This window comes from Dromiciops gliroides, chromosome X, assembly GCF_019393635.1.
Source record: "Dromiciops gliroides isolate mDroGli1 chromosome X, mDroGli1.pri, whole genome shotgun sequence".
Taxonomy (NCBI): domain Eukaryota; kingdom Metazoa; phylum Chordata; class Mammalia; order Microbiotheria; family Microbiotheriidae; genus Dromiciops; species Dromiciops gliroides.
In genome coordinates, this window is record NC_057867.1 from 23,273,322 (window position 1) to 23,286,654 (window position 13,333).

Genomic DNA, 13,333 nt, shown 5'->3' on the forward strand with positions numbered 1-13,333 from the left:
TAAGGGACTTGCCCAGGGTCACACAGCCAGTAAGTATCAAGTGTCTGAGGCCAGATTTGAACTCAGGTCCTCCTGAATCCACTGAGCCACCTAGCTGCCCCTGCTATTAAATATTCTAATCAACGACTTGGATAAAGGCCTGGTTGGCATCCTTATTTATTAAGTATGCAGATGATACAAATCTGGGAGGGAGAGCTAAGAATCAAAATCCAGAGACATCTGAACATGCCCGAGTACCAGAATAAATCTTATAAAATGTAATGTAGTGAGGGGTGAATGTAAAGTGTTATGCTAGAGTTCAAAGAACCAACCATCCAAGTCCATGGTAGGGGAGGCATGGTTAGGTAGCTGTTGGTCTGTGTCAATGGTGGAATGAGGTAGCCCCCAAAGAAGGCCCTCCCTAATACAGTCTTAGGTAACTTAAGAGAAGCATAGCTGATAATGGGAAGAGCTTTTAAACTGTACTTACTATGTACCAGACACTGTGCTAAGTGCTTGACAATCCTCATTTCATTTGCTCCCTATAGCAATCCTAAGGAGGAAGGTGCTATTATTATCCTCATTTTACAGATAAGGAAATTGAGGCAAACAGAGGTTAAGTGACTTGCCCAGGGTCACATAGCTAGAAAGTCTCTGAGGGTGGATTCAAACTCAAGCCATCCTGACTCCAGGCCCAGGGCTCTATTCACTGCAGCGCCACCTAGGGCCCAGAATAAAGGATGCTCCCACTGTACTGGTTAGCTTTCATTAGAAGTACTGGATTCGGGGCAGCTAGGTGGTGCAGTGGATAGAGCACCAGCTCTGGAGTCAAGAGTACCTGAGTTCAAATCCGGCCTCAGACACTTAACACTTACTAGCTGTGTAACCCTGGGCAAGTCACTTAACCTCAATTGCCTCACTAAAAAAAAAAAAAAGAAAAGAAGTACTGGATTCATATACTATTTCTTTTGTTTTTGGTGCTGTTGTTTTTCTTTTTTGAGGTTTATCCTTTTTGCTCTGATTCTTCTCTCATTACATGACTAATGCAGAAATATGTTTAATGTGATTGTACATATATAACCTATATCAGATTACTTGCTGTCTTGGGGAGGGGAGGGAGAAAAATTTGAAACTAGAAATCTTATAAAAACAAATGTTGCAAACTATCTCTATGTATAACTGGAAAATAATAAAATACTTTTATAATTAAAAAAAAAAAAGAAGTACTGGGTTCAGGTCTGGGTATGTTTTCGGGAGGATATTGGTAAGCCACAAAGTGTCCAGAGAAGGATAAAGAAGGGCCTTGAGCCTGCATCTCTTCAAAAGCAGCTCATTCCACTTTGGGTCAGTTTTGAGTACCAGGAAGTTTTTCCTCAAATCAACCTCAGTTTATCTGTCTGAAACTTTTTCTCATTCCTCTTAATTCTGTTCTCTGGGGAAAGACAGAATAAGTCTCATCCATCTTTCAGGTTCTTCAAGACAGTTATCATGTTATCCCTCGGCCTTCTTTTCTCCAGGCTAACTAGACCCAGTTCATTCACCTGATCGTCATGTGAAGGCCCGTGATGAAGAGGCCCAAGGAGATAAAGTGATTTCCCCAAGATCACCCATAGGCTCCTATACCTACAACTGGAAAGACCTCCAGAAGTCATTGAGCCCAACACCTTGTTTTACAGGGGAGAAAACAAGCAAAGGGAAGAGTGACACAGGCAGCGTGTCCAAAGTAGGAGATGAACCCAGGTCCTCTGACCCCACAATCGATGTAACTTCCATTGTACTAAACTGCCTCCCTAATGGGTTCCCCCTTATCAGACGTCTCTAAGCAAACACGGGATGAGTGCCTGTCAGTTATGTGGTAGGGGGCATTCTTCTGGGATTGGATGGTGGCTAAGTGCCTTCCAACTCTGAAATTCATTGACTTCTGAGGGCATTGAGTGTCCTCTCACCCCACCCCACCCTCTCCATCCCAAAGGGCAGGGCGAGAAGCAGCAGGATGGACAGCCATCGTTTATTAACTGATTCTGTACATATAAGGCAAGAAGGTGAGCCACTCCTTCCGATCAAAGGCGAGGGAGCCCAGGCTGATCACTCCAGGATGTGGTTGGTCTCTAACACAGTTTGCAGGATCTCATCCACTTGATCAGACTCAAAGTTGACCTCTTCCAGCTCCAGGTGAGGAAGGATGGAGGCCAGCAGCCGGCTGACATTGACCCGGAGGCTTTTCAGCTTCTTCAGGGTGCTGAGATGGAGAAGGAAAAAGGACATCAGTAAAGGGGCCCCCCAGACAAAGGGCAAAGCAAAAACAGCTGCTCCAAAGTGGGCTTTCTCCCCTCACTCCCAGCCCCTGACCCACCACGCCTCCATCAGGCAGAGACAGGAGGGAACGGAACACCTGACCCCCAGCCCAGAGCCACCACCGAAGCTTCCCAGCAGGCACTGGAAGTGAAGGGAGCCAGAAGTCCGGGCTCTCCCTCCATACCTGCCCTGTTTTTTAAAAACCCAATCTATTGTAAAGCATGTATAAAATTGTAAAGCATGTATAAACAAAAGTTGAGAACTAAAAAAAATAAATAAATTAAATTAAATTAAAAAAAAAAAACCCAATCTAAAGGATTCTTCAGGGATCCTTTTTATGCTTGAGTGAGACCATAATCAAGTAAGTAATCTAAGGCATCAAAACATGAGTTACTGGCAGCATGAGATTGGCACAAGAGAAGCTTCGGCCGATTTCAGTTAATGGCCTGGGAGCTGGCTCCCACTTCCTTCTCCGTCCAGCAGGTTTGAGACCCGGCTCACCCCTAACTGGCCACACAAGCTACCCCAGTCTGTTTCCCCAATCTGTCAAAAGGGGAGAACGCCTGCTTGATCTCCCTCTGGAGTCAGCAAAGAAGGCCTTACCGCTTCTCCAAACACAAACCTGTCTGTGTTTCGTGGACTGCTAGAGAGCAAATGAAAGGGGCTACTTCTCAAACTGGGCCTTAGGCTTCCCTAGTGGAGCTGGGGATGATGGAGCAGAGGACAAGCTGAGGACTAAAAGAATGGAGGGGGAAGTCTCTCTTTTCTTCCTCTCTCAATCCCAGATCTAGACATTCAACTTGTTGTGCAATTATAATGACCAAAGAACAAATATGAGGCTGTAGCTCACCTCCTTCTTTGCAGAGGTGGGGGACTACAGGTGTGGAACACTGAATACACTGTTGGACTTGAATGAATATAAGAATTTAAGCTTCTTGAGTAGAGGAATATTTTGTCTTGGTTACTACTCTTTCTCCCCAGTTCTTAGTGCACAGCCTGGCACATGGTAGGTGCCTAATGTTTGTGGATTGATCAGAAATGCAGGTGCACAAAGACTCTGTACGGGAGGCTAGCCACAGGGGACAGGCCAGCAGTTTCATGGGTGTTGGGAGCTCCCAGTTGGGGAGACTTCCTTTTCTGAGGGACGTTGGCCCCTTCTGTATGATTTCTAAATCTTAGGGTGCAGCCTCGAGCCTTGAATGCCCTGCCCTCGTCCCCAGGTCTTCCCGGCCAGCTCCCTAAGCCCAGACAACAGGGGAGCTGGAGCCTCTAGGGCGCAGGCCTGCATTGCCCATCCCAGCCAAACCCTGGTAACAACCTCCTGTCTTCTCCCTCCAGGCTCTGGTAGGAGCCCTGGGCCTCTCGAAGAACCTCCATGCGCATCTCCGTGGCCTTGAGGCGCTCCTTGAGCTCCGTCTTCTCCTCCAGGGTCCTCTCCAGCTCGGACTTCAGCACCTGCAGCTCAGCCTGGCGGTAGCCCATGTGCTTCTTGCTCCAGTACAAGCTCTCGCTCTCTCGGGCACGGAGGGTCATCAGCTCGTGCTGGGTTCTCTCAAACTCGGTCTGCCAATGGCTCTTCTCCTCTTCTAGCTCTTGAACCTGCGGGCCAAAGGACAGGAACACACACACGCACACACACGCACACACACGCACACACACGCACGCACATGTGGAGACGCGTCTCCAAGCCATCACTGCCACTCCACACCTCGTTCCATCGCCAGACCCTGCCCTGGCCCCCAGTCCTGGGCAGATACCTCCTGGGGTTCACCCCCTTTAGGAATGGCCGGCTCGAGCCTGAGCTCGGGAGGCAGAGGAGCTAGACCTGCCAACTTCCCTGGGCAAGTCGCAGCCCCCCTGGGCCTGCCTCAGTTCCCTCACTGCCCCCCTTCCCCTTGTGCACCCATGTGCCCCTGACCTTCTGCTGCAGCAGATCCCTCTCTGCCAAGATGCTTTCCAGCCGTCTCTCAGGCTTCTGCTCCTTGGGCCTGGGCTGACTCAGAGCTCCAGGATCTCCGGCTTCGCCTTTCTCACCGCTGGCCATGGCACGGATTTGGCTCCGGTCTTCCGCCCCCCGTCGGTGCTCAGCTCTCTCCTCTCGCCCGAATGGGATCAGCTGGATGGGAGCCCCACCATCCATGACGGCTTCGGTGATCCCAACCACAGCCACGAAGGGGCCTTTGGCCACTTCCTGTGGCAGCACTCTGCCCTGCTCTGCCCCCAAAGAGCTTCGGCTTGAGGGTGGCCAAGCTTTGTTGGCCACGTCAGCCATCAAGGACGACCGCTGACTTCCAAGCTCCTCGGGGTGCTTCCCAGGCACCCCGTCCTCTCGGGCGCTCACCAGGGAGCCTTGGCCTGGGCCTTGCTCTCCAGGAGGTGCCACCCAAGCCTGGCTGCTACTCTGGCCTGCCTCTGGGAGGAGGCTTCTCTCAAGGTCAGCTTCGCCTCTGCTGCTCTCCATTTCTTGCCGGAGGGCAGCCAACTCTGCCCTCTTGTGAGAGTCACAGGCCATCCCTGGCTTCTGGGAGCGTCTCCGCTTTCCCAGTGGCTCCTCATCTAGGAACATTTTGTGCTTGCTGCAAGGACAAGAAGCAAGTGATTAGCATGGAGCCCACCGAAGTCCAGGCGGTGGGCAAGGCCACCTTTTGCTGGGGTCCCCTCTTCAACTCCCCACATTCAAATCCTCATCAGCTGCCCATCGGGGCTCAGGAGAACTTCTGGACCCAACTCTGCCCTCTGAATCTGCCCCCCACAACCCACTTTGCTCAGCAGCAGCTGGTCCGGGCTGCAATTGGGGAGGGGGCAGAGAGGGAGCCTGCCCAGGCAGGAGCTGCCTGACCTTTACAGGAATTTTGGACACAGGCACTGAAATCAGCCCAGCTTTGAAGTCTCCCAAAGGCAAAGAGAGGGAGAAAAAAACACCCAAATAAACATAAAACAACCCCCTAACGCAATGATAAAAAAAAATAAGGTCACACAAAGGCCTGGTGGGGTATGTGGAGGCGAGCAGGGCCAGCCTGTTCATTGCAAAGTGTCACAAAACCAGGCAGTTTCAGACTCAGGCACACGTTGTTATATTGCAATGGAACACCACCCGCTCCCTCTGCCAGCCGCCTGGATTGTGGCTATGGCCCATTATTCGCTTGTAAAAGTTAATTAAAACACTGGGTCCTCGCCAGAAACAGAGGCCGAATCAGCCCGACCTAAGCTGATTCAAGCCAGTGGCCAACAAACTCTTGGTTGACACCAAGGACGCCTCCTTGGGTCCTTCAGGAGGACTCAAAGGAACAAGCTGAGACCTTGACTCAAGGCAAAGAGATCTCTGGCCCTGGATGGCTCGGTGCATGCATCTAAAGCAGGCAACAAACCTTGGGGCCACCCTGCCTTCCCTTTAGCGAGTGGCCCCTCCGCAACTGAAACTGAAAATGTGATTTTCCACTTTCCAGTAAAAGAAAGTCAATCAACAAGCACTTATTGATAAGCATTTCTTACCCAAACACACCAGGCATTGTGCTAAACTGAGAATGTAAAGACAATGGATGAAAATTTCTACTCTCAAGGAGAGTCTTCATTGTGAAATCACCACACTGTCCCCCCTCCCACTTCCACCCTGGTTCTTCTGAGGGGCTAAAGTCCACACCAGGGCCATGTTTGGGTATAGCCCATGGTGGGACCCTTCCAATGACCTTCCAGCTGTGTTTGTTCCCCAGTTAATTTTCTAGGTGTGACGTGTGAGATTGTTCCACTTAGCTGTGGTATTCAGGATGGAAACTCCCTGAGGGTAGAGATTACTTGATTTTTATCCATTGTTTCCAGGGTCCGGCACAGTGCCTCACACATAGTAGGCAATTAATCAATCCTTGTGGATTGACTGTTTGATGGCTCCCCCAATGGAAAGTAAGCTGCTTGAGGGCAGGAGCTGTTCCCGTTTGTCTTTATGTCCCCAAAGTGCCTGAAACACAGCAGGTGCTTAAGAAATGTTTGGTGGTTGGCTGATATGCCTATGCTTAGAGAATGTAATCTCTCAGAGGGCAGGGACTATTGGATTTCTGACTTTGTTAGCTCCAGGGTCTAGCATAGTGACTGGCACACAGTAGGTATTTCATTAATGCTACTCAACTGATCGATGAGAGCAGACCAACTCACTGATCTGCAAACACCTGGGAAGGTGCACAGTCCTAGGTAGCAATTATCTCTATGAAGAAACAAAGAGGCCAAATTAGAATTTCAGAAAAGTCTTAGATTCAGACCCACAGAGTCCTCATGAAAAAGCTAGGAATGAATTGATAGGAATCAGACTGTCATTAGGCAGGTACCAAAACTGGCAAGAGGGCCACAGCCAGAGTATAGTCATCAATGGTTTGGGGTCAGCCTGAAGGGAAGGGTAAATTGAGGCACATCCTACAAGGTTTTGTTCTGAGGCTAGCACTAATGATGCTGATAATGACAATAATCATAATAACTAGCATTTATATAGTACTTTAAGGTTTGCAAAGCACTTTACAAATATCCTTTCACTTGATCCTCACAACAATTCTGGGAAGCAAGCACTATTATTATCCCTATTTTGCAAATGAGGAAACTGAGGCTGAGAGCTTAAGTGAGTTGCCTAGGGTCACACAGCTAGGAAGTACCTGAGGCAAGATTGGAACTCAGTTCTTCTTGACTTCAATAGCTCTGTTCTCTCCCCCCCAAAGCATGTAGCTGCCACTAGTGAATGTTTGTGGCTAGTCAACAAAGTTGAGTGGCAAAAAGTAATTCAGGGGCAGCTAGGTGGCACAGTGGATAGAGCACTGGCCCTGGAGTCAGGAGGACCTGAGTTCAAATGCGGCCTCAGACACTTAACACTTACTAGCTGTGTGACCTTGGGCAAGTCACTTAACCCCAATTGCCTCACCAAAAAAAAAAAGTAATTCGGGGTTCAATGTTTGGAAGAGGGCAGAGAAAGCTTCATGGAGAGGGTAGCATTTGAACTCAGTTTTCAAAGAAATGAAACCAATAAAATATTAGCATTAAGGGACCTCAGAGTTAATCTACGTGAGCTTCAGAGAGGCAGAGATGGGCTTTGATGGGGACCTCCATAGGGTAGAATGGTAAAAGGTGGCAGCTACGGCACCTGGATGAGTCTGAAACCAGAATGACAGCTTGAAGGGGAAAGCAGGTTCAAGGCCAAGACATCCTAGGTGTCCCAAAATTCTCAGTGCCATTTTAAGCTTTCATAGGACACAAAGGAAGACTCTGACAGAGTGCAAGACACTGAAGGAGTCTGATTGGCACATTTTAAGAGGGTTATGGAAACACCGCAAAGGGTGGAAGATGGATTATTTGGGCCAAAGAAAAAATGATGATGTCCAAGAATCATAAATGCCCCCCCAAAAGGTCAGATTCTAATGATAGTCCAGGGTAATGGAAAGAATTGCTTGGCCTGGGAGTGTGGAGAGGACTGGCTTCCAAGCTTAGGAGGCCTGTGACTTTTTTTTGTGAGGCAATTGGGGTTAAGTGATTTGCCCAGGGTCACAATCTAGTAAGTGTTAAGCGTCTGAGGCCGGATTTGAACTCAGGTCCTCCTGAATCCAGGGCCAGTGCTTTATCCACTTCACCACCTAGCCCTGTGACTTCTTTGGAAGATGAGGCAGTGTTGTGCAGCCAGTGCTGATTTGCATTCTTGGAGAGACTTTCCACACTGGGGGTTCTGTATACCAAGGAAATCAGAGGCCTGAGCCAAGAACAAATACTTAGGCCTGGAAGATTTGAATCAGACTGTGAAGACATCTAATACCATGTTAGGGGCTTTGGGGAGTGCCTTGGCCCCTTTTAAAATAAATACAAGCTTTTAGTCCTAAGCCTTGTTGGGGAGGGCTGGCGGCTTCTTGGGGGAGGGATTGTTTTTCAGTTTCATCTGGCTTTTCTCAAGTGCCTAGCATGGTGTCCTGTATACAGCAGGTATGGATAAGTATTTGGGTTTGGGTTTGGGGACTTTTTTTTGTGCTGAATGGCTTTCTAAGTCCAAAGATTTAAAGAAGCTTCATCTGTTAGTCAGTCACTGCCTTTGTCAACATGCTTATCTCTGTATTGAAGGTGAGCACCCCTTGGTCCTGCAGCCTTTATAGACATGTCTCTGTCAGATGCTGTGAAGTGGCTGATCTTCCCTTCTTTTCTAGAAGCAGATCTTCTCCCGGGGCTGGGATTGTGTGTGTGTGTGTGTGTGTGTGTGTGTGTGTGTGTGTGTGTGTGTATACTCACACTTGCACGCACACAACAACTTAGCAAAGCGCTTATATAGCTTTGTTGAATGAAATAATAAACAAACTTCTCAATGAGGAAGGCATGATTTCCTATTAAAGCAACCAGGGACTGGGGGCTGGCTAAATAAATGGTGGTCCATGGGTGTAATGGGATACTCCTGGGCTGTAAGAAATTATTGGTGTGTGATGAATGCACTGAAGCTGGGCAAGATCCATATAAAACAAAGCAGAGTGAGGTAAGTGGAGGAAAAACACTCTCCACAATGACTACAATGATATTGATGGAAGAACCACCATGTACCCTGAATCAGAAGTCAATGTATCTGGGGCAGCTAGGTGGCACAGTAGGTAAAGCACTGGCCCTGGATTCAGGAGGACCTGAGTTCAAATCCGGCCTCAGACACTTGACACTAGCTGTGTGACCCTGGGCAAGTCACTTAACCCTCATTGCCCCACCAAAAAAAAAAAGAAGTCATTGTATACAAATTCCAAGGTTCTGGCGGGACTGGGATACAGGGAGGGAGAGGACCCCCACACATACAAGCTGGTCCTTTGGAGAGGTATCAACTCCACAGGTGCTTCAAACCAAAGCTTCTTAAACTGTGGGATGCAGGGCCAGCTAGGTGGCACTGCAGTGGATAGAGCAATGGCCCTGAAGTCAGGAGGACCTGAGTTCAAATTTAACCTCAGACACTTGATACTTAGTAGTTGTGTGACCCTGGGCAAGTCACTTAACCCCAATTGTCTCACAAAAAAAACCTGTGGGTTGTGGCCCCATATGGGGTTGTGTAACTGAATATGGGGGTCTTGGAAAATTTGGCACCAGTTGAAGGTTTCTGACTGTTCCATGACCAAAATCTGTATATCTGTATAGCCAGGGTTGTGTAAAAAGTTCTCAGGTGAAAAGGGGCTGTGAGTGGAAAAAGTTTCAGAAGCTGTGCTATATACTATATATGTTCTCAGGCATAGTCAATGCATCCATCAGCTGTGCTGACTTTTTGTTCTCTTGAAACAGAGATGCCTGTCAGGGAGGGGAAAGGGAAGGGGTTCTTGGGGTAAACTCAATGACAACTATTTTTTTGAAAAGAGAGATGTTGATTCCGAAAAAAACAATGCCCTGCTCTTGCTGCTGCCCCTGGTAACGTTTCCTGTGTGCTCTGAACAAAGCCTAAGAATGGACTTTGCCATTTGAACCCAAGGCTTGTATTCTAACATTGGGTGGCTGGGTGGTACAATGGATAGAGCACAGGAGCTTGAGTCAGGAAGACCTGGGTTCCAATCTAGTCTTAGATGCTTACTGGATGTGTGACTTTGGGCAAGTCATTTAAGTGCTTGTGGTCTCAGTTTCCTTATCTGTAAAGTGGGGATAATGATAGCACCTACCTTGAAGAAAGTTGTTAGTGGGGATCAAATGAGATCGTGTTGGTATGGTGATTTGTAAATAGAGCACTATACAAATGTTAATCTTCAAAACTGTGAGTTTTCTCATGCTGAAAGAAAGTTGCCTTCAAGTTAAAATGTAGCCACAACACAAACTATCTGGTTTTCCTGAACTTGTAAACAAAACACTTCTTTGTTTTATCAGGAGTCCTTGAGCTCAAACAAGAGGGAGAGGGACAACCCACAATCCTCCAAAGGTAGTTTGAGATAGCAGCTCTAAGGCACAATATCATTTACCAAGCCCACACAACATGAATGGAATGAATTATTATTATCAATCGCCACCTACCTCTTTTTCTGAAGAGAACAATTATTGTTCTCAACAGGCTATGGGGCATAAATGAACAGGCTGTGCAAGGAACAAAGTACTTTCCTCCACTCCTACACACCAAGGCCAAACTGCCACCCCTGGCTAAGAAGGCTCATCCAAAAGAAAAACTTAACAAGAAACTGCTGAAGTGCACCACCTACTGGCAAAGGTTATACTCCACCTAGCACACATATACCCACAATTCCCTCCTGTCCTCAGAGCCCAAATATTCCCCTTCAGAAGTTATAGAAGTGATGGATAGAAAGGGTGTTAGAAAAAGACAGAGGAAAGAACATAGGAAGAGAGACAGAAAGAGAAAAGGAAGCATAAAGGAAGAAAACAAACAAAAAGGATTGAAGGAAAAAAGGAAGGAGGGAGAGAAAGAAGGAAGAAAGGAGGGAAGGAAGAAAGGAAAAAAGGAAGGGGGAGGAAAGGAAGGAGGGAGGGATAGAAGGAAGGAGAGGATGGAAGAAAGAAGGAGAAATAAAAGTATGTGTTCCATGAGGCAAAAAATCAGCCACACCAATGGCTATAGTATGTTATGCTCCAATCCAAGAAAGGAAGAGCAAGAGGCTTCAATGGAGCCTCCTGGCATTAACCAGGAACCGAGGCCATGACAAGAAAAGGCAACATCCAAGGCCTTTGGCAGCCCTTGTAGGGAGGACAACGAGAAACATCCTGGGGCTCTAGAATGGAGACGGCAGGGTCCTCCAGAGGCCCTCCAAGCCCAACCCCCATTGCCCAGGGAGGGGAATTGCCCGGCCAGCGTCACCCAGGCTGTGAGTCTCCAAAGTGGGAACCGAACCCAAGCCCCCACTCACTGGAACACGTTGCCCAGGCCAACCTCATTTTCCCAAAACGTCAACACAAAATTCAGAGGCTGGTGGTGATTTGGAGTAACGTCATACAGTAAAAAGAACACTGATTTGGAATGACAAGAGCTTGGTTCAAATCCCACCCCCATCACTTCCAACTCACTTCCCCTCCTTGGGCCTCAGTTTCCTCCTTTGTAAAATGAGGGCATTGGACTAAACAGTCTCTAACGCCCCTCTCCAGGTCTAAATCTAAGAGGCAAGTTACTGTCCCTTTCTGGGCCTCAGTTTCCTCCTTTTGAAAATACTAGGATGACCTTCTACTAGAAAAGTGATTTCTTTTGTTTGATTCTGCAGATATATTTCAAGGATTTTCTTTTTCTTTTCTCCAGTGAGGATGGGGTTTGGGGGGGGGTAGATAAAAGGGAAAGAAAATAGATTTTATTAATTGAAAAAAAATTAATGTAATTCACTAAGTAAAACAAGGTAGAACAAGATGGCTACAGGGGTTCCTGCCAGCTCTGAATCTACAATCCTATGATCCCATAAGGCCCCTGGCAATTCGTGTGTCTGAGAGCAGCACTATTCTATAAGAAGCTACAGCAAAGCAGGGTGTGTGTGTCTGTGTGTGTGTGTATAAGTGTGCATTGTGTGTGCGTGTGTACATGTGCATGCGTTGTATGTGCATGTGTACGTGTGCACGTGTGTGCAGTGTATGTAAGTGTGCATGTGTGCGTTGTGTGTACATGTGTAAGTGTGTGTGCATGCATGTGTGCATTGTGTGTGTGCGTGTGTGTGTGCGTGTGAATGTGTATGTGTGTATGTATGTGAGAAAAGGCTGGCTCCAAAGCTTCAGAGAACAGAGCCATGCTCCCAGCCCAGCCTGGCCCAGTGGGAGCCATCTCTGAATAATGTCCTTCCTTCCTCTCCATCTTGCTGTGAAGATTAAGAAGGTGATATGGTGAAGTAGTTCAGAGGAGGGAAAACCACCAAGGGAGCCCACACTCCCCTCCCAGCCCCAAGAGTATGAACATTCAGGGCCACCTGGGGCAGTCACTGCTTGCCCAGTAAGTGCCAAAGCAGCAGGCCACCCACCTCCCCTGCTGCTGCCAGCCTGCGGGGACCCTTGGGGGCTTGCAGGACCCACGGGCCCCTGCCCACCGCCCAAAAAGCCAGTCAAGGGCTCTGCATTGAGCTTTCTCATCCACGAGTCCATCTGTGTTCTTCGAGTCCCTGGGCCGACACAGTCTGAACACAGCAGCCATGCCAAATAATCATCCCCAAACAGTCACTTACTGTTCCCAAGCAAAGGAAAGGAAACTTGTAAAATTACAGGTCACTTAAAATGTTGAAAAATTCTCTGAAGCATACACATGCATGCATAGAAATATACCCCCACACATACAGCTACACACAAAGACCTATGTATACACACATGCACACACAGGCACATGTATATACATATGTACACACATACACAAAACATCCTACTAAAATAAAACATAATAAATATGTATTTATAATAATCTTATAAAATGTAATGCAATAAAATCATAGAATCCTAAGCTAAGAGCTAAAAGTTCTACTAATCCTTCTGAGCTCGGTGCTTATCTAGAATGAAAACCCAGATAAAACCCAAACCCGGAGAGCCAGTAGCCTTATGGGGGGGCAGCTGATGCTGACCACTAAAGTGAAGGGCTCTTGTTTCTGACCCACCTGGATAAGTGGAGGTACATGGGCTCCGGAGGCCTGGGGAGAAGACATGGAGGTGGGCGTTCTCCTGGCAGGAGCAGAGGTGCGTGAGAGCCACTGGCTCCATCGCCCCTCACTTCCCTGAGGTCCTCCAGTTCGGTTCTAGCCTGCATAGGAATGGACTTCGGTGGAGCAGTAAGTACCTGGGAGAGAGAGAGGAGAGAGAGAGAGAAAGTGGTTTAGAAAGGCCTGGTTTCCAAAAGGAACCCTCAAGGAAGCTGCTGTCGGCTGGGCGTAAGAGATGAGTTAGCCAAATCACAACAAACTCATTCCCATACAAGACAAACAGAGCACAGTGAGATACGCTGGGACACTGACCCCAGGCAAGCCCAGTCATCGTCCTTATCAGCTGGCCACCAAGAGCCAACCTCCCCCTCATTTGGTTATTGGCTCCAAAGCTTTCCCACCCAGGAAGTGGACCCAGAACTCTTAATCATTGTCCAGCTCTGCCACAGTAGGAGGGCAGGGCTTCCAGCCCTCTGGGATCCATAGCAGGGATT

At 48.0% G+C, this 13,333-nt stretch overlaps 1 protein-coding gene across 5 annotated transcripts in view; it reads right to left on the reverse strand.

The window, feature by feature from the left end:
• Positions 1–1,973: 1,973 nt before the first annotated feature.
• Positions 1,974–13,333, reverse strand: part of MORC4 (MORC family CW-type zinc finger 4) — a 46,523-nt gene continuing 35,163 nt past the window's right edge. For 4 of the 5 annotated variants that reach the window (XM_043974876.1, XM_043974877.1, XM_043974875.1 and 1 more), the window contains 4 exons: positions 12,798–12,976; positions 4,193–4,850; positions 3,593–3,873; positions 1,974–2,218 (listed from right to left, as the gene is read on the reverse strand). In XM_043974876.1, coding sequence (XP_043830811.1) covers positions 2,065–2,218; positions 3,593–3,873; positions 4,193–4,850; positions 12,798–12,946 — 1,242 coding nt within the window. In that variant the 5' untranslated portion in view covers positions 12,947–12,976 and the 3' untranslated portion in view covers positions 1,974–2,064. Of the gene's footprint in view, positions 2,219–3,592; positions 3,874–4,192; positions 4,851–12,797; positions 13,136–13,333 lie in introns of those variants that run through there. The other variant, XM_043974879.1, reaches the window with a different exon arrangement.